The sequence below is a fragment of the Kryptolebias marmoratus genome, linkage group LG11 (genome assembly GCF_001649575.2).
Source record: "Kryptolebias marmoratus isolate JLee-2015 linkage group LG11, ASM164957v2, whole genome shotgun sequence".
Classification (NCBI taxonomy): domain Eukaryota; kingdom Metazoa; phylum Chordata; class Actinopteri; order Cyprinodontiformes; family Rivulidae; genus Kryptolebias; species Kryptolebias marmoratus.
Genome location: NC_051440.1, coordinates 18,787,852 through 18,807,725, shown reverse-complemented (window position 1 = coordinate 18,807,725; position 19,874 = coordinate 18,787,852). Strand labels below are relative to the sequence as shown.

The following is a 19,874-nucleotide window of genomic DNA, read 5'->3' as shown; positions in this document are numbered from 1 at the left end:
CTGACTGGTTGTTTACATTTATAACCACCAAAATAAAAAAATAAAAAAAACAGGGAAAAGGCAGGCATGCAATTTAACATAATTAATCAACTGCAGAAATGTGAATTATCAATTATAAATAAGTTCTAGTATATTGCCTCTAATTATGACTTACCCAACCTCTCACAAACGTATAACAGCTCTCTTTATAGTTGCTTAGTGGTACATTTATTTTCCTCTTTCATACAGCTTCAGTTTCCTACAATTCAAAGAGTTAATTGTAAGGGTGTAAAAAACAAACTAATGATTCAGATTCCCATCCCAGAAAGCAGACTCACTGTTAAAAGCCTGTGTTTGAAAGGTTTTTATGCTTTCTCATTGTCTGATTTTGAGGAGAAACTTTGCGCAGAAAGATTTGTAGCTGTGCCATACGTCTGAAACCTTTTTATATGAAACAGTCGGTTGGGACTTGAGGTTTCACTCCTCTCGCACATCTGTAATTCTTAAAACCTGTAGAAATTGGACATAAAATGTGAAACTGTCTCTGCAGGTCTGTGTGTTTTTAACTGGAAGTGTTGACAAAAACAAATTACCTGATGAAGCTGGAATTTGCTGAGATTTAAGCATCATTCATTGTCACTAGAGGTAATACAAGGCTGGTGGTGGAAATACATTTAAAGATTTACAAATATCACAGATGGCTTTAAAATTGTACAGATAAACTGACTTTTTAGGAAAATTGTTTCTGAAATAAGACCAACAGCGACACTATTTCCTCCTCTTAATGCACATCATGAGCTTGATTCTCAATTTCACTTGAGATAAAAGAAAAATACATATATAAGCTGCCTACTAACAGTGTAGTTGTTGCAAAATGCTTTGATTAAACGAACAGATTAAGAATTAGGAAGGCAAAAACACGACCGCGGCAGGACTCGAACCTGCAATCTTCTGATCCGAAGTCAGACGCCTTATCCATTAGGCCACGCGGCCTCCATGTGTGACGGTGCCACCATTTCACATTAAATAGATATCAGCGTAGTGTCAATGTTGTATCGTAGAGTACTAAATATCGACAGATTTGGCCACACTACACGAAAGCGTACATTATCGTACCCTGTAGTATTCATTCCGCAATTTGTTTGAAGTAGATTTATAATTTTTAAAAAATGGTTCAATCCTCCGCACCGCGAGGGGTCGCTATAGTGCGGCGTCTTTGGTTATACAACCCCTGTGTTGGTAGGAATGCTAAGATATTAGCTTGCCAGCCTAAATCTTTTTCTTTATGTACATTTAAGTATGAAAGACAAAATATGACGCAGGTAAGCTGAGATACATGCTTTTCTTTTACAGTTTATCTTGTGATTTGCATTGAAAAACTTAATGATTCATTTGTAATTGTTCTTAGATTTTCACGTGTGAGCGAAGTGTTTGTAAACACGCGTAGTTTGGAAGATCTGTATAAGATCTAGAAAAGCAAGAATATTATATTAACCGCTTTCAACAAATCATAGTTGGTCAAACTGGCTCATTTTATGCATGAGTTGTTCAAAGCTCAAATTAGACAATAACTTTTTGAAGTACGCTATACAAATATTAGGTATAACCTGGGTAATGGTGGCTGAAGAAGTCTGAGAAACAAATAATCTGCTGGAGGTTTACTACTTAAAAAACAGCATAGTCAGACACCATTAGATCATTATAAAGTAAGTAGAGTTTATCTATTTTGATTAATATTTAGAACAAGTTTGTTTTTCTCATCTTAAAGACCACAACCTAAATCTAACAAAGCTGTTTTATGTTACTTCATTGTTGTTTGGCTTTCTTCCAGTTTGGATGAGAAGCCCTCATGAGGTGATGCTGCATTTGCTGCGCCCTCCTCTTCAGAGGACTCTTTTCTGCCTACGATGGAGGTGTCCATGCTCCTTCTACTCCACCAAGCCTCACTCGCTCCAGGGTGAGGACTCGACAGAGACCCGCCTGAACCCCCTTAACATTCAGATGCTCTCCAGGAACCTCCATGAGCAGATCTTCCGTGGCGTGCAGCCGGAGTACAGAGAGGAAGATGTCCAGCACAGCATAAAGCACTTGGAGAAACACAAGCTTTGGGGGAAGGAGGCGTCGCTGTTGCCAGATGTTGAACTTAAACTTCCCAGGATGTACGGGGAAAACGTCGATGAGCACTTTCGCATTTTGGCCGAGAAGCAGAGCCTTCCGTACCTCGAGGCTGCCACCAAGCTGCTTCGAGCAGAGCTGCCGCTGATGCCTCAGGAATGGAGCTGGGAGGTTGGCTGGACGCGTTACGGGCCTAGTGGGGAGAGTCAGAAAGTTGATTTCCCGGATGAGTCTGCCCTAGTGTTTGATGTGGAGGTGTGCACATCAGAGGGACAGTGCCCTACACTGGCAGTTGCTCTGTCTCCTACCAACTGGTGAGCAACATGACAGAAATGTTAAAATCGGACATAATTTTAAACTATGATCATCTTATGTTGAGAAATGTTTTGGTCAAAACTTGAAAATAATGTTATTTGCAATCTCAGGCAATATTGTAAGATCTCATTCTCAGGGTATGTGTTGTGAATTACTCTCAGCTACTATCACATCAAGTTTTAGCTCAGTATCTGTAAAACTGACTGAATAATAGCCATTTTTGTGTTTGCTATTGTGGATTAGCTGTGGAGGTCATCTTGACTCTAAAAGTTAATAAACTGCAGATCTACATCCAATGATTACTTTCTGAGTTTCATTAGAATCCATCCACTGGCTCATGAGACAGACACATGACCATACACACATCAAACACAACATCGAAATAAAAACTGGGCCTAGATGCTTAGCTTCTGTAGATTGATCATAATGTCCTCTCTTGTTTAGGTACTCCTGGTGCAGTAAGCGTCTGATTGAGGAGCGATACTCCTGGTCAAATCAATTGATACTTGCTGACCTCATTCCACTAGAAACACCGTCCAACTCTGCTCGCCCTCCTGGGGGTCAGTGGAAGGAGAGGCTCGTAATAGGCCACAATGTCAGCTTTGACAGATCTTATATTAAGGAGCAGTACCTGTTAAAGGTTAGTATTTAGAGGGCGGTGAGTTTTGCATCCTTTTGAATCTGTGGGCTCCATCTTCATTGTGTTCACTTGTCGACTTGTACTTTGCTTTAAGGGTTCAAAAATGCGCTTTATGGACACCATGAGCTTTCATATGGCCATCTCCGGGCTGACGGGATTCCAACGCACACTGTGGATGGCCAGTAAGCTGGGTAAAAAGAGGGGTCTTCAGGAGGTCAAGGAGCACATTAGGAAAGCTGGACAGAAAAAGGAGGGAGCTATGGTTTGTTTTTTTGGTTCCAATTTATTAGGAGTACTTGTAGAAAGAGTCACAATCATATTATTAGATTTATTCAGTTTTTATGGGAAATATATACAGCATTAAAACTAATCTCAACCTGTTGTTTTGTTTATAGATTGGCTCCTGGGACTGGGTGAATATTAGCAGCATTAACAATCTGGCTGATGTTCATGCTCTGTACGTGGGAGGGCCGCCGCTGCAGAAAGAGGCCAGAGAGATTTTTGTGAAGGGAACCATGACTGATGTCAGAAACAACTTCCAGGTCAGAGGTTTTACAAAAACTACCTGTTTTGTTAGACCTTCGTGGCTTGTGCTTTAGTACAACGATGCAAGACAAACCAGGCTTTGCTGCCATCTGCAGGAGCTGATGCAGTACTGCGCCTTGGATGTTGAGGCCACACATCAGGTCTTCACTGAGCAGCTGCCCCTCTTCATGGAGAGGTCAGTAAATCTCAATAAGCCTTCATTTACAGTATTTGCACTGATGTAATGGCTGTTATGTTGTTCAGACTGAATTAATTAGGTGGTCCAGTCAGATTAAAGAAAGATACGTCCCTGTAAACACACCCATTGTCACAAAGTTATTCTAACCTTCTGCATTTTATAAGGTGCCCTCATCCGGTGACATTTGCTGGGATGCTGGAGATGGGTGTCAGCTACCTTCCTGTCAACCAGAACTGGGGCCGGTACCTGGAAGATTCTCAGGACATTTACGAAGAGCTCCAGAGAGAGATGAAGAAGTCTCTGATGTCTCTAGCAGATGATGCGTGCCAGCTCTTGGAGGGGGACATGTGAGATGATCAAGTGTCATGCTGTTGACTGTAGTAAAGCTTTTTCATTTTTTGGCTAAGCTTATGCATATAATTGATATCACAAAAACATTCACAGTTCGTGTGGTTTATTTTCAAAGGTACAAAGAAGACCCCTGGCTTTGGGATCTTGAGTGGGATGTTCAGCAGTTTAAGCAGAAGAAAGTGGCAGCTAGCAAGAGGAAAAACTCCAAAACAGCGGCTGAAACGCAAACTGCCACTCCTCTTCCAGACTGGGAAGACGGTATAAATTCAGACTTGGTTTCTTTTTCTCTTTTTTTGAGTGTTTTGTTTATTTGCTGTAACGTTTCGGAGAGAATGTTAATAAGGTTACAGAATTAAATACGTCATATGTGTTGTGATTTTTAGACCCGGGCCCTCCATCTGAGGAGGAGATGGCAGCCCAGTGTCCCAGCAGGCTGGCTGTTGAGAAACTCAAGGAAACGGCGACTCGACTTCCTAAGAGAAGGCAACATCTTCCTGGACATCCAGGGTAAGAATATTTTTCAGATGATTGACTTCCATTTTCCTGCTCTGTTTGCCCCATGAAGTTTGAGCCGGTTGTCCTCTGTCCTCGCGTTGTTCTCCAGGTGGTATCGTAAGCTGTGTGAGAAGATGTCTGAGGACAGCTGGTCGCCTGGAGCCAGCCTCATCAGTCTCCAGATGAGACTGACACCGAAGCTGATGGGTCTGACGTGGGATGGTTTCCCCCTGCATTACACGGAGAAGCATGGGTGGGGATATCTGGTACCTGGACGCAGGGATAATCTTAATAGGCTGGAGGAAAGCACAGGACCCGTGTGTCCACACAGGTATACGACCTGCTTTCTGATCAAAACTTAGCCGAGCAGGATAACTAATCTGAAAGCTTGCACTGATTTAAAAAGTTTCAAGAATTTCCAGGTTAAATGTGGCAGGTACCCAGCCGAGTCAATACAAATTAGTCCTGAAAATCTCTACATGACACTCTTTAATGGACAGAAATACATGTTTTATAGATTTGATTGCTCTTGGGTAAGTGGTGGGACTCATTTGCCATTTTTGTTGTGAGGGAATATTTCCAGTCATCTCACACTGAGAGTCTCCTGCTGCATGTGTCAATGGAAAAATCAACCTCAAGTGTGAAAACAGCTACAGACAGCTGGTGAATTCTTCAGTTTTAATGTGTGTGTGTGTGTGTGTGTTAAAGCCTTGTTGTGTATCCCACAGAGCTATTGAGGGTGTTTACAAAAAGTATTGTGAGCAGAACAGCAAGGAGCAGCCCGAGTATCTGGACTCCGATCCTTCAGAGGACCTCGTGTGGACTGACAGCACAGTGTGGACGAAGGTGCAGAAACTCTGGACTGGGGCTCAACTATTGTTGTATTTGGAGCAATTTGCATTGTTTTTTTAACAGAATATTTTCTGCATGTTTGGTTCACTCATTTTTGACTTTAGAGGATTTACAGTGTGCCATCTTATCAGTCGGTGTAATTAATCAGAACCACAGGCTCTGAAATATCTGTAAAGAAAGTATCTTTGTCCACGTCATTTAAAAAGGTAGAAGAGTTAAGCTCCTTGGAAAGTTTCCCAGAAGAAAATGGCGTTAGGACTGTGAAAAATGAGACGAAAATGAAGAAGGTGAGGATCATTTCATATCACAAACAATATAATCTTTATATAACGTCCTGCGGCAGTATGTTCATTATTATAAAATATCCCTTTGTGCTTTGTTAAGCTTTCTCATTTAACTGTAATTTATGATATGATATACTTTGTATTTTTTCTCAACAGACCCAAGATTCACATTTTGCCAACGAGGAGAGCAGCTGCCATTATCACCATGGGACTGGGCCCTACAATGATGTCGACATTCCAGGCTGCTGGTTTTTCAAATTACCTCATAAGGTGAGCAGCTTTCAGGGCCTCGGGGTGCTCTGAATAACCAGCAGTGACACGATGTCGCTCCATTAGGCCGTTTCCTCAGTCGGACTGAATATCTGTGTTCACAGGATGGTCACCACAACAATGTCGGCAGCCCTTTTTCCAAGGACTTCTTGACTAAGATGGAGGATGGGACTCTAAGAGCAGGAAGAGGCGGAACCAACGCAACCCGAGCTCTGGAGATCAACAAAATGATGTCCTTCTGGAGGAACGCCCACAAACGTATAAGGTATTCATCTGTTTTGGTCACAATTATTCTGATCGCAATCAGGTTAGCTGATGGGAACATTTACAGGAGTTTGTTCTTGTATCTGTTCGTAGCTCCCAGATGGTGCTGTGGTTAAGGAAAGGAGAGCTTCCTCGTAACGTCAGCAGGTTTGTTTGCCTTATTGACAGTAACTCTGTATTTATTGACCAGTCTGCTGATTTAAGTCAACCAGCGGGACATCATTTTTTTTTCCCTGTCTCCCGAAGACACAAAGACTTTGATGAAGAGGGTCAGTACGGTGCCATATTGCCTCAGGTTATCACTGCAGGGACTGTAACTCGCCGGGCCGTGGAGCCAACATGGTTGACTGCCAGTAATGCCCGGGTAAGAGGCTGAGCTGATGTCCAAAATCACAACACAACTCTGAAATGACAGGTTTAACAGCTAATTTGGACAGAATTCTTGTTTTTAAGACGAAGACATAACAACAGTTGTGCAGCTGATGTTTCTTTTTCCTCACAGAAAGACCGAGTAGGCAGTGAGCTGAAGGCCATGGTGCAGGTACCGCCTGGATATCACCTGGTAGGAGCAGATGTCGACTCTCAGGAGCTGTGGATCGCCGCGGTACTCGGAGAAGCTCACTTTGCTGGCATGCACGGTAAAATCCTTTATTTCTCATCATTCATTTGTACATGTGTAACAGCATCTAACGCAGCCTCTCTGCGGTTCAGGCTGCACAGCGTTCGGCTGGATGACTCTCCAGGGAAAGAAGAGTCAGGGGACGGACCTGCACAGCCGAACTGCTGACACTGTGGGCATCAGCCGAGAGCATGCTAAAGTCTTCAATTATGGACGCATATATGGCGCAGGGCAGCCGTTCGCCGAGAGGCTGCTGATGCAGTTTAACCACCGGCTGAATCAGACAGAAGCTGCCAGTAAGGCCAAGCAGATGTATGCCTTAACGAAGGGCATACGCAGGTAAGCTCTACCTGTTTAAGCTTTAGTTAGAAGACATGGTTGAGCTCCAGCCCAGCATTCTGGTGGTTGTATTTTTGTCAGATATCTTCTGTCAGAGGAAGGTGAATGGCTGGTCGATAAACTGGATATAGATGTGCAGAGAGAGGAGGATGGAACAATTTCACTGGAGGAGTTGCGGAGGATCAATAAACTGGCCTCAACCTGGTAATGGAGCCAATAAAACACAAACGTTTGCGTCCTTGCATACAGAATATTTTTGCCAGTTCTTTAATTTTTCCCCTCTGTGCTCCTTATATTCGCTCAGCTCTCGGCGGAAGAAGTGGGATATCGTTGGCAAACGTGTCTGGGCCGACGGTACGGAGTCTGACATGTTCAATAAGCTGGAGAGTATCGCTCATTCAGCCCAACCAGCCACTCCCGTTCTAGGCTGCAGGATCAGCAGAGCTCTGGAGCCCAAGGCAGTCAGGAATGAGGTGAGGCAGAGCTGAATAAAGCCATTATGGAAAATTAAATTAAAACTAAACGGAGACATCCCTCAGTAGGTGCAAGGAAATGACAGGGTCAGACATTCCTGAGAGGAACTTAGCGACCTAAAAAGAACACATGGCTGTGCTTGGATAGATGAAGATGTTAATTCCTCCTCCTTTCAGTTTATCACCAGCAGAGTGAACTGGGTGGTCCAGAGCTCTGCAGTGGACTACCTGCATCTGATGTTGGTGGCCATGAAGTGGCTCCTTGAGGAGTACAACATCGATGGACGTTTCTGCATCAGCATCCACGACGAGGTTCGGTACCTTGTCTGCAGTGAAGACCGTTACAGAGCAGCGATGGCCCTGCAAATCACAAACCTTCTTACAAGGTCTGCAGACATTCTGTTAAACTCTCCGCAGTGTGGTGCTCGGTTAAATCAGCAGGTGTGGTTTTTTTTGTTTTTTTGCAGGTGTATGTTTGCTCATGCGTTAGGCATGCAGGACCTTCCACAGTCAGTGGCATTTTTCAGCGCTGTTGATATTGACCAGTGCCTGAGGAAGGAGGTGACCATAGACTGCGTGACTCCGTCCAACCCTACAGGACTGGAACGAAGATACAGCATTCAACCTGGTGAGTTTCTGACATCGGCCATTTCCTTCAAATATTCCTTTATAAAGATTATTTAATACACAAGATGCACACAAAGGGCAACAGAACTATAATTGCAAAGTCCTTCAGAAATCTATCTATAATCCATATATATCAATAAACCTACAGTGTAGCCAATTCAATAAAAACTAAAAAAAAAAGCAAACATTGTATTGTAGATGAACTTTTATTTTACTTGTAGGAGTTATAAATTTATTTTTTTACAGCTTGTAGTATTAGAAAATGGACTCTTCTTTTTAAAACTTTTATTATTAATTTCAGCCAGTCATTCTTTTAGTGACTAACCTGGGCTCAGAAAATAATGTTGATGTATGTACATTGCATATTAACAGAATAATAATTATAATAAAAGTATGCTAAATCAAAAGAACCCTTTAGAAAGTTTGGGATGTGTGCATCTTTCTGAAACCCTGGATCTTCCTCTCAGTTTAGTGTAAACACAACTGGTTTGTACTGTAAATGAGAAACTTTTACTCGTTAAAATTAAGCAGTTTGTTCATCACGACATAAGGGTAAGAAATCAAATTATTTCTCAACAACTATTAAAATACTTTAATATAAAACAAAACTAAGATTTCTAACCTAAGTAAAGACAAAGTATGTGTACTGTGTTCAGGCATGTACTTTGAATATTAAAAAAAAAAAGAATATTTTTTTGTTTTTTAAAGTGACAAAGTAACAATCAACCTGTTTGCAGGTGAGGCCTTGGACATCTACCAACTCATCGACATCACTAAAGGCTCTCTCAACAAAGCAAGATAACAGTTTCTGCAGGAACAAAGTTCACCTGCAGCTTGGATTTAAAAAGAGAGAAATAATGGAGGCGCCTGACAGCAGCTCACTGTTTTCTCTTCTTCTGTTTGGGTTCCTGCGTCTCCTCTGTGTCCTGGGACTCCTCAACCTGAGAAATATGAAAGGAAAAAATAAGAACGTCAACATCAACATTCAAAATGAAGTTGAAACTTTTAACCACATACACGAGGAGGAACCGTCCCATGAAACTCAATCTGGACATTTAATGCCTCACTGCGAAAAGAGATCCAAGAAAAAAAGGCCCCGTGTGGCCAAATGAGGCTTACCTCCTGACTGTCATCCTGCTCCTGCAGAGCTGCATCCAGGGTCGCAGCGTTGATACGGAAATCTCTGGAGGTGCTCAGCTTCATGTACTGCATCAGATTAACCTGGACAAACGTGCAGATTGTAGTGGGAAAAAATGGCTGAGTCGCATTAAAAATGATAATGTACAGACAGCGTTGAGAAGAAATAGTTTAGCCATTTATGTTAAAATATATTTTTGTATTATTTTGTTCCGTTTTGGTCGTAATCCGTCTCACACAAACCTTTGATTTCTTTGAGAGCCCGATGAGATATTTCTCGTACTGTTCAATGCTGAAGATCAAGTTAGGGATGGCCTTTGTCTCACGCAGAAGCTTCGTCTATCAAGAGAAAGAAAAGGTGTAGAACAGCTCTGAATGTGCTTCAGAACAGATTTACATAAACTTATCTCTTGTGTATATACATCCTGTTGTCATAAATAAATAAAATGTTCTCGGGAGTCCATCACTGTCCTCCCCCATCCTCATAAACTCAAATATCTATTAATATAAAAATGTATTCCAGGTTATAGTCCTTACCGAGGCGACAGTGTTCACTTCATTCCTTTTCCTTTTCTTCTTCTCATCTGCACCTCCACCACTGAGTTCTCCACTCTGACGTGAAACAGAAACGGCTCTTAAAACCACAACGTTTTCCCTTCAGTGTCTGGAGCATCACTGTACCTGTGCATATGTGATGAAGGAGTAGCACTGTGGCGTTAGATGAGTGCCAGACAGTTTAACCTGCACAGAAGACAGGAGAAACTTCAGTTTAGCGTGACGTTACAAATTACCAAAAGATCAAAACTAAGGGAAACTTCTTCCAACCTACCAGCTTCTCGAATCGAGCTGGCAGCGCAGCGTGCAGGTTGGCACACACCTGCAGGTACTGATGTTTGGTTGAAGAGAAGGAACACGTCAAGCAGGCAGAATAAACACTTTTTACTGAGGTTATCAGTCAGACAGGTACGCACATATTTGACCAGGGTGGTGAGGGTGGTGTAGGTGCGGCTCAGTTCCCTCAGCAACGTAACGGTGCAGTTTCCCGGCAGGAGCGCCGTCTGGACGAGCTCGTTCAAAGCAGTCAGGAGAGTTCCCAGCTGCAGCGTCACGGCTTTATCAACCGGATCCTGCTGCCCTGGAGCCTGGGAGGCCTCAGCTACACAGAAAAACATTGGAGGTTTCAGCACCACTTGCTGTCTGATGCATCTCTGCTCCCACCTCCTTAGCATCCATGGAAAAAAACAAACAAACAAAAGTTTCTTACCAGAACCAGATTTATCAGGTGTCTGACTTTTCCTTTTGGCAATAAGCCAGTCCACCTCATCAAGAACTTTGTCGACCTGCGACAGGACCAGCAGCTGGGGCGGAAAAGCGAACAAAGAGGAAGGTAAGCACCCAAAGCAAACCCTCTCCAGGAAATCTAAAACCTTAGGTTTGACAACAACAGATGCTCACCGTTGCTGTTGTTGCTGTTTTCATGTTGATAAGGGCAAAATGAGACTGTTTCTCCACTTCCACATCCTGATTGTAGGGAGAGAAAAGGCAGCATGAAAGAAATTTTATGTAACTAAACTGATGCCGTCAACCTATTTTATTGTAACTTTTTTCCCTCCAAAGAAATCAAACCTGATCGATATCGCCCAACTGGCTGTGAATGTCTTGGCAGAGCTCCAACAACAGACTCGCAGAGCTCTTGTAAAGAACATGCAGGCTGAAGAGAAGCGACAGGAGGCCCTTAGAGAATGCAGAATCCTCTAAAAAAAAAAAAAAAAGGTAAACAAAATATCCATTAAAAAACCTTTGTGGCACTTATTAAAGGGTACAGAACTGTCACTCACCAAAACTAGTCTCCTTGCAGATTTTCACAGTCCATGTGATCATCTGCACAAACTGTTGATTTAATTTAAACAAATTAGATGAAACATTCTTGACTTTGCCTGATCAAGTCCATGTAAGGGTGCACGTTACCTGTTTGGAGGAGGGCTTCAGCTGGCGAGAGAGAACAGTCAAAATGCTGACCAGCAGCTGAGCTTCTCTGCTGTTAAAGTCCTCCTCACCTCCACTTAACTGGGTGAACAGCGCCCTCTGTTGATATGAAAGAGAATAGGAACTTCTGCTCTTCACAAGCTGTAAAGCATCTTTTATTTAGGTAACAATATTCTGGTTAGGTATATTCATGTTTCTACCTGAAACTGTCGGATGTAAAAGTAGTTCATCTCACTAACATCATCTTGCTCTGCTTCTTCTTCTGCAACATCTGCAACAAACACAACATATGATAGATTGTTGCTTATTATCGGTCAGAAATGTAGAATTTGAAGCTTTGCCGGAGTGCGTAGCTGACCCATAGCAGACAGAAGCTGAGCCATCTTCTCCGGGTAGCGCTGCTGGCAGGTTGTGAAGATCCTGAGCAGACCCTCCAAACACAGCTGGGACAAGCTGCAGCGCTTCTCTTTCTTCCCCGCCTCGTCCACCACACCGGGGATGTTCGTGTAACGCCACATCAGCACACTGGGAACCGATCAGACAAAGGTCACCCACTGTTCCTGAACATCCCAGCGGCGTCACGAAGGCAAATAAAACCACGGACAGTCAGACGTCTACCTTGTCATGTCGCAGAGGAAGCGGAACGTCCTGTCTGCATTCTGTCCATCTGGACCATCTGTGCGTCCCGTTTCCTCCAGTTGCTGGATCTTCTGAACGACTACATTTAATGTGTAACGCACAAACTCTCCGTTTGAGCGAAGTACTGAAAGAGCCTCTTCTCTGGACTGAGTGCTATCTCTGTTAAAAGAAAACAAAATGTTTTGCGTAGTAAAACTACAAAAACTCATTTGAAGTGAACCCAAACTGACTTTTGAAACAAAAAAATGCCATATAATGAGTCTAATTCAGTCAACACAAAGCTGCAGGGAGGTTTTACCTGAAGAGCACAGTGATGAGGGTCGATATGAAGCCCATAGACAGTAAGCTGCGGGGGATCTTGTTCGAGGGCGATCGACCTTTTCCAGATTTCTCCTTCAAGATCTCAGACAGCTTGTAGTGGCGGTTGAACAGCTCAATAAGCCCCTCAAAGTGAACTTTACTGCCAGACACAGAAAGGTTATGAAAAGGTTTAAAGGACATCCCAACATAACAGCAAGGCTGTAATATGCTTCATACAAACGACAGCAGTTTGTTACTTGTAGTTGGATTTGATGAAGTTGTACTCCATCAGCACCTCATACACTCCCATCACCAGCACAGCGTAGATGTTGTTCTTCACGCCGACGCTGGATCCCATAGAAAACTCTGCAGACTTGTCCTGATCAATTAAGACAGCACACAGCTTAAGAGGTTTCTTCCGATTCACTAGTAAAATGCTAAAAACGAATGGGTATTTATGAAAGTAAGAAACAAAACGCTGAATGTAGAACTCTAAAAGTTGTGTTGCATCTTAGGGTCATGCTTGAACATCTATGATGAGTCTTCTTAAAAAAGATAACTTTTCACGTAATAGAAGTAATTGAATGCATTTTAAAGAGATACAGTACATACCAGCTCAAAGTCCTCCAGTTCACACTTGATCATGCGTCGTGTCGTGCTGTCCAGGATGGTCTGCAGGTGAGACCGATATCCCTCCTCCTCTTCCTCCTCCTCCTCGCTGTCATCAGCGTTGGGGTTGGCTGCGTGGCGCATGTTCTGCAGCCACAGCAGGCAGTGCACAGTACAGCTCACCAGATGCGACTGAAACGGAGCAAACAGTCGACAGCGCGCGTCAGCACGGCCGAGACTCGGCTGCAGGTATCGTACAGAGCGGGTGGAGTACCAGCGGCTCCTGGAGGAAGACCTGGTCCCCGTGAGCTGTGATGCACGGCTCCAGTTTGACCGGGGGCAGAAGGTCCTGTTCGGGCTCATAGTACCGCTTCAGCTAACAAAACAAAAACTTAAATGTATGAATTTCAGCGCAAGCCACATAAATATCACAGCACCCATCAGGCAGCGCACAAACCTGTGAGAGGAGAGTTTGCATTATGGAGCCGGACAGCTGAGAGTTGCGGCGAAGAACGTCGTAGAAACCCTGGAAACAAGACGAGAATCTGCTCCATCAGACTTAAGCATCTTTCAAAAACTAAACTTTTTACAAATTTGAACTTTAAAGCAATAATTCAGTCTGAACAAGCTTATAGGTTTAATGTCAGAATCACAGTAAAGAATTACAAGCAGTAGCGTTCCTTGAAGAAATGCATATTGCCCACCGTGCATGGAGTATATGATGTGAATAACTGTCAACTACTACTAAAAGGTAGAAAATAGTGAATTACATTTAAACTCCACTGTTTTAAGCACCGATCAGTTAGAGCTAGTATAAGTCGGGGATCAGTCTCAACTTCTACCACACTAAATTTTAGCTCAATGTCTGAAAAATTGACTGAGTTGTAGCCTCAGATACACAAAATTGGCACCCATCTTAAATTGGGTCGACTCCAAAGGTTAATCGGTTGTAGATGTCAATCCAGTGATTATTTTCTGAAAGTTTCATTAAAACCTGAGTGATTCGTGAAATATTTTGCTAATATTACAGACGAACACACGGGCAGAAACGTTACTGCCCCGCCTTCACCTTCAGCGGCAGGCTCTCACACCTAAACGGCCTACCAGAAATGTTCCTTTTCAAACCTGTAAGTCTCACGAACATGGCTTAAAGATAAAGGAGCTCTGACCTCATAGAGCATGAGGCGAACGTCGGCCTGCTGGCCAAGGCAGCGCCGCAGGCTGCTGAGGATCTCCAGGCAGAAGGCTTCGTTGGCAGCAGAGTTGTAGCGAGAATGAACATCCACTTGGACCTGCGCAGAGGTTAGGACAACAAAAAACATGTTACAGACTGACAAGCTTCACCAGTGTCTTTGCTGCGGGCACGTTCCAAACCTCTTGGCGCGTGCAGACGGTGTAAGCGTGAACAGTACCTGGCTGGAGGACACTGCCTGGCTGCACTGGCTGGAGGCCACACTGCCCAACACTTTGAAGTTCTTCAGCAACAGCAAGAAGCCAGTCACTGCAGACTTCCTGCCGTCCAGCTGGCTGGTGAGGAGGCATTTTAAAGTGGAAAAACAATGTTAAAAATCCACTTTATGTGGTGTGTTAAAGGAACTTCTTTAAATTTATCCTTCAAGCCTAAAAATATTACAGAGAGCAATCTAATTATGAAACTCAGTAGTACAAACCTTGAAAACATAGCCTTGCGAAGAACCAGAATTAAAGAGTCTTTCAAAGACATGCTGACTTTGAGTAGAGGCTGGAGGTTAAAAAAAAAAAGAGAAACAAAGTTAAACAGCAGAATCTTCTTCACTTTATAAACATGTTTGTCCTCTTTCGGCACCTGGACAGCCTTTAGCAGACCCTGAACAGTGGCCAAAGGCAGGTAAGTCAGGTGGTCAAACGTCTCCATCAGCTTGGAGGAGGACTCCAGGAGGATCATTGGAGCAGAGACCACAATGTCCGAGAAAAGATCTGATGACACGGAAACACGGAGACAGACCAAGCATCGTCATGTCGCTGAGTAGGCGCCGTTCTAAATCTACACCAGCATCTAAAGCTTGTATTACCCAAGTAATGGCTGACAGGCGAGGCTGTCTTTGTGACCAGACGATTCAAGACCTGCTCCAGTATCTCGCCTCTGATAGGCTCGTGCATCTGTCCGATGAGAAACGTGCTCAATAACTCATTCACATTGTGAAAACTGCACCAGATCAAAACCAGATGTGACTGTACCTTGAATCCCTGTAGGAGCACTTGTCCTCCCAGCTTACACGCCTGCTGAGTGGGGGTCCGCGCTACACCGACGGGTCCCTCCGGGGCCTTTCCAAACGGTCCAGGCTTGGGTCCAAACGTGTCCATAAGGAAGAACCCTAGCTGCACCAATCCCTGAGTGACATGATCCCATCCGAACACACTGAGGAAGAGTAGAATCCATTTAAGACACAAAAGCACAAATATTTGGCTGATTGTTGTTTTGTTTTTTTATTACAAAGAAAATTAATTGTCTCATACTGACCACAGTTTTGTGCTGATCTAGTAGATATGTTATGAAGCTAACCTGTTCTTGACTGTGTCCAGGATCATCTTAGCAACACTACATCGCCCCGTCAGGAGGTCCTGGAGGAACTTTGACCCTTGTTGGAGCTGCTCATCCTTAAAGCTCTTCATAACCAAGGTTTTTAAAACGTCAAACACCTAAAAAAAAAAAAAGGTGGGGAAAGCGAAGGAAGCAATTAGCCAACAGAAACCTCAGTAAGAAAAAAGAAGATCAGTGCTTTCTCACCTGCTCTTCATAACGCTGGATCCGTGCAACCGAGAGCAACAGGGCGACGCTGAAAGGACACAAGTCCCCGTACGATGTCTGCAAACATGCAATATAAACTTAATGGTACGACTTACAAAAATTATGTTCAGTTAAATCTGTAAAACGTACTTAAAAAAAAAAAAAAAATCAACACAGAAAAATAACCTTAAATCTTTTAAGGAATTCTCTCCCAAGCTCGTGGTCCAGCCGTATAGCAAAAACTATGTGGAGGATAACGGTGCCCTCCACATGCCTCAGCTGGTCTTGTGGAATAGACTGAACCTCCAAATCCAAGTTCCTTAAGGACAAGGAAATAAAAAGGTTATAGTGTGCTGTCAGGTTCACAGTGAGTGCCACTTGAAGAGTATGAGTTCCTCACTCTCCGTGTTTTTCCTCTTCTTCCTGGTGAGTATCTTGCTCCTTGAAGTAACCAATGATCCCATCAAGGACCTGTTTCTTGCATCCCTAACAAAGAAATGATGCAAGGAAGAAAAAAATAAAAACAGTTAACGGAAGGAGAAACACGTATACCAGTTTCCAAAATAAAAAAAAAAAACGAACACCAGCTTCTGTGTCGCGCATGCCTTAGCAGATAAAAGCAGCAGCTGGTAAACCAGTGGCGGGATCTCCTGCAGATCCAGTTTGGTGAACATCCTCAGTACTTTCTCGACCAGAAACTGCAGCTCCTCCGATGACAATGGCACGTCTCTACAGACGAAATGAAACGCAGCAGTCAGAACGTTGTAATATCTCTGTGAGAGACTGCAAACCCACACTAAATCACATATAGATAAAACTAACACTTAGATTAACCTTTTATTATTCTGAGGCTTTTTAACAATGCCTACATCTGTGATAGCTGTGTAGCTGAAGGTGTTACCTGAACATAGTTGTTAAGTGGATAACACACTGTGGGTCCCATCTGCATATAATAAGGAAGGACGAAGTTATAACCCACACCTGGTAGATTTGTGCCTTTTGTGCAGACCGTGTTAATCTTACCTGCTTGAGCAAAGGCTGTTAATCACCTGTTTCTTGTATTCCTCACCACTGAGCTCTCCTAAAATACAGACAAGCCGCAATGTTTAACAGTTTGCACCTTGCAGTCATCATTGTCAGTACATCTTTTTGACATAAACTTTAGAAATCCACGCTGGCATTTACCTTTGCCGTACGACAAGGCTTCACACACGGCGAGGGCGGTAAGAACAGTAGGAAACAGCTCCAGGGTTTTCCCACTGACCATCTTCCCCACTTTGATGGCGTCGACAAACAGAGACGCCAGTTTTGCGAGAGATGGCCCGGGGAGTGTGTGACTCTGTGCGTAAAACATAGCAACAGTCTAAATTGCATCTAAGCTTTTCTAAAAGAGGCACACTGTAGGTCTAAGATCAGAAATCAAGTTTCCCTAAGAATGTATTCCAAACAAAACAGATTAATTTGCATGCGTGCAGCATTAGTTACACGTATGCAGACAAGTAGACCCTAAATGGTAAGATGACTTGCAGGATACTATTAGAAAAATAAATATTAGGCTTTATTTTATTTACCTCCAGCATCAGCAGACCGATGATATCAGCTGCTACCTCGGCCTGAAGATCTCCGGACTCACACAGAGGAATACAGTGTTCATATACAAGAAGTCTGCGATTTGCCCCTTCAGTGGAATTAGGTGGAGAGCCTAAAGAAAGGAAAAACATCAAATACAACAAATTCATATATTTATATTGAATCAAGGAGGAGACTGAGTGAGAATTAAAAAAAACAACTGATATATAAACAATATAACACAGTTTACTTACCTTTTAATATGCCTTTAAGCATGGTACCGACCTTCTTACCCTTCAGTGCACTATTAGTTATCACAGTAATAATCTAGAAAACGTGAAATAAAGAGAAACGTAAGCAACCAGACGCACTATTTTAAGATAATTATAATTCAGCTGGGTTTTATTAATTAGAAATATTCTGGAATCATTTGTAAAATAACTTACTTGGTCATTAGTCAGAGATGTTAGGTACTTCTGAAGCTCGGTGGTACTGTCTCCATCTGAAAGGGACACGATTTTATCTATTTCTGCCTTCATGATCCCCCTAAACGTACAGACAGTAGGTTATAAACAAGCTCGGTATGTCGTAATTTCAGCGGGTTTTGAGCCACCTAACCCCAGTTAAAATCAGACAGTCGGTTGACTTTAGCGAGACAACTTATTCTGCAGTAAGTGTGTTTGGTTACGCTTTCATAACATCAGAGCAATTCCCGCCCTGAAACATTTCCGGTTTTGCTTCGCGGTTGCCATGTTTGACTCCGTCCGCGCTCCGTAAACGAACTTAAATATATATATATATATATATATATATATATATATATATATATATATATATATATATATATATATATATATATATAAATAAATAATCAATTATTCANATATATAAATAAATAATACTAGCTGCGTTCAAATGTTCGAGAACACGCTTCAGTAATTGGGCGCTTGCTCTGATATAAGACGGACCCGTTCAACAACGCGACCTTGGGTCTGAAGAGTTTCCAATTTATGCTTTAGTCGCGAAATTTCTTCAAATCTGGCAACCGGTTCGATTCTTGAGCGTTTGCAGGATTGCCAGGTCGATCAAATATACGCTGGTTTTGAAACACTTGACTATTATCAGACAAATACTCCTCTGTTTGACCGGTGGAATTATTTAAATTGACTCGGAAATTCGTGCCTTGTGCCTCGGGCCAGTGGCGCTTACTTCGCTCACGTTAGTCTGCATTTCTCCTCCAATAGCCTTCGCCCCTCTCCATTCTCACATTGAACGGTTACCCAATGGCGCACCACTTCACAATGGACCGAGCCAATCAGTGCCCGAGCTCACAATGGAACTCGGCCAATCACTGTGACGACATATTAGCCTATCAGTGTCCGAGCTCACAATGGAACTCGGCCAATCGGGGTCAAGCTCTATTTGAAACGCGCCTCCCTACAAACAAGGACACAAGTCTGGTTCATTTAAATTTCCCGCCTGCGTTCACCATTTCCGTGTCGGGCCAGTGGCGCAATGGATAACGCGTCTGACTACGGATCAGAAGATTCTAGGTTCGACTCCTGGCTGGCTCGAATTTTTTTTCCTCATTTTTTGTGTTAATTTATCAACAACAACCACAAACAAACCACAAAATACAAGGATTTAAAGACTTCTGCAAACAAATAATTTATTGTTCTAAGGAGTTCACTGTCTTTTAATTGTTGATAAATAAATATTTGGTTCTTTGAAACGGATACAGTCTATGGTCTTTTCCTGTGAATCATTATTAGCTGTTACTGATTCTGAATTATTGGTAATAATATTACGCATACACTAGGAACCACATATCACTCACTTCATTTAGAAAGTACTTTTGGAAAGATACTTTAAAAATACTATAGTTTGAGCTGCTATTTTGCTGTGGAAAATGAAAATAAGCACTTGATATGACTTGATATGGTTGGATAGACTCTTGACCTAAGTAAGTAAGTCTCTTAAAACTCAATCAAGTTTAATTAAAAAAAAGATAGGGTTAGGGTTATGCCTGGACTTACCTTTCAACAACAAACAGTGTCAACAACTAGCGTTTCACGATATGTTGATTTTCTGGCAGCTGGTCTCGAACCCGCGAACACCGGAAGCATATTTACTTTGTAACGGATCGCTACCTGAGCAGGTATTGAGCGCCGCCCCTGAGTGTTATTCTAACCCCTAAAATGAACTTATTATTGATATAATAAGACAGTTAAGGCTATTGCCTGTTGTTACTAAACTTAAACCAATATCGTCCAACCTTTACAACAAAATACACCTATTCATGTGTTGTTGTTTTTTACCTACCTGGAAAAATTACCGAACACAGTTCTTGGGCCGTTCTGATTCAATCTTGTCCATCATTTGTTGCCGTGATGGTGGGGGTGGAACTCTGATGGAATCACGTGACATCTTGCAGGTGAACTGCCCAGAGGACCACAGGTCGATCTGATTCTGTCGAGGATCGATCAGACAGGTCGGTCGGTCAGAATTTACTCGGAAACC

The 19,874-nt window shown here is 42.8% G+C and overlaps 2 protein-coding genes and 2 non-coding genes across 8 annotated transcripts; 2 read left to right on the top strand and 2 right to left on the bottom strand.

Annotated features, from left to right (window-relative positions):
- Positions 1-899: 899 nt before the first annotated feature.
- trnar-ucg lies at positions 900-972 on the bottom strand. The gene has a single exon. It is a non-coding gene; the product is annotated as a tRNA-Arg (tRNA).
- Positions 973-1,187: 215 nt separating this feature from the next.
- polg (polymerase (DNA directed), gamma) lies at positions 1,188-9,969 on the top strand. Of its 2 annotated transcripts, none has more exons than XM_025007365.2 (23): positions 1,188-1,301; positions 1,811-2,408; positions 2,854-3,049; positions 3,144-3,311; positions 3,445-3,591; positions 3,691-3,770; positions 3,938-4,120; positions 4,240-4,382; positions 4,508-4,631; positions 4,729-4,950; positions 5,348-5,465; positions 5,678-5,753; positions 5,910-6,025; positions 6,130-6,290; positions 6,383-6,436; positions 6,536-6,653; positions 6,792-6,927; positions 7,001-7,247; positions 7,329-7,451; positions 7,552-7,720; positions 7,898-8,106; positions 8,188-8,348; positions 9,085-9,969. In XM_025007365.2, exons 2-23 carry the CDS (start codon positions 1,816-1,818, stop codon positions 9,147-9,149), a joined length of 3,609 nt encoding a protein of 1,202 aa, XP_024863133.1. In that variant the 5' UTR covers positions 1,188-1,301; positions 1,811-1,815; the 3' UTR covers positions 9,150-9,969. The 2 variants fall into 2 exon arrangements, with proteins under 2 accessions (XP_024863133.1, XP_017278488.1); XM_017422999.3 differs by having other exon boundaries at positions 5,678-5,758; positions 5,912-6,025.
- On the bottom strand, positions 8,925-19,814 carry fanci (FA complementation group I). Of its 4 annotated transcripts, none has more exons than XM_037978300.1 (37): positions 17,801-18,099; positions 17,609-17,681; positions 17,357-17,487; positions 16,971-17,124; positions 16,809-16,866; positions 16,687-16,728; positions 16,391-16,514; positions 16,186-16,271; positions 15,972-16,104; positions 15,786-15,863; positions 15,561-15,697; positions 15,236-15,416; positions 15,070-15,157; positions 14,844-14,974; positions 14,689-14,759; positions 14,431-14,545; positions 14,188-14,310; positions 13,476-13,544; positions 13,293-13,394; positions 13,022-13,210; positions 12,667-12,788; positions 12,408-12,569; positions 12,089-12,268; positions 11,829-11,995; positions 11,671-11,741; positions 11,453-11,569; positions 11,323-11,374; positions 11,111-11,238; positions 10,940-11,005; positions 10,749-10,842; positions 10,456-10,640; positions 10,314-10,370; positions 10,166-10,225; positions 10,022-10,096; positions 9,728-9,823; positions 9,467-9,568; positions 8,925-9,288 (listed from the first exon to the last, which is right to left on the bottom strand). In XM_037978300.1, exons 1-37 carry the CDS (start codon positions 17,891-17,893, stop codon positions 9,226-9,228), a joined length of 3,975 nt encoding a protein of 1,324 aa, XP_037834228.1. In that variant the 5' UTR covers positions 17,894-18,099; the 3' UTR covers positions 8,925-9,225. The 4 variants fall into 4 exon arrangements, with proteins under 4 accessions (XP_037834228.1, XP_017278485.1, XP_017278487.1 ...); XM_017422996.3 differs by adding an exon at positions 19,677-19,814 and having other exon boundaries at positions 9,272-9,568; positions 17,801-17,900; XM_017422998.3 differs by adding an exon at positions 19,677-19,808 and having other exon boundaries at positions 9,272-9,568; positions 17,801-17,856.
- trnar-acg lies at positions 18,856-18,928 on the top strand. The gene has a single exon. It is a non-coding gene; the product is annotated as a tRNA-Arg (tRNA).
- Positions 19,815-19,874: the final 60 nt, after the last annotated feature.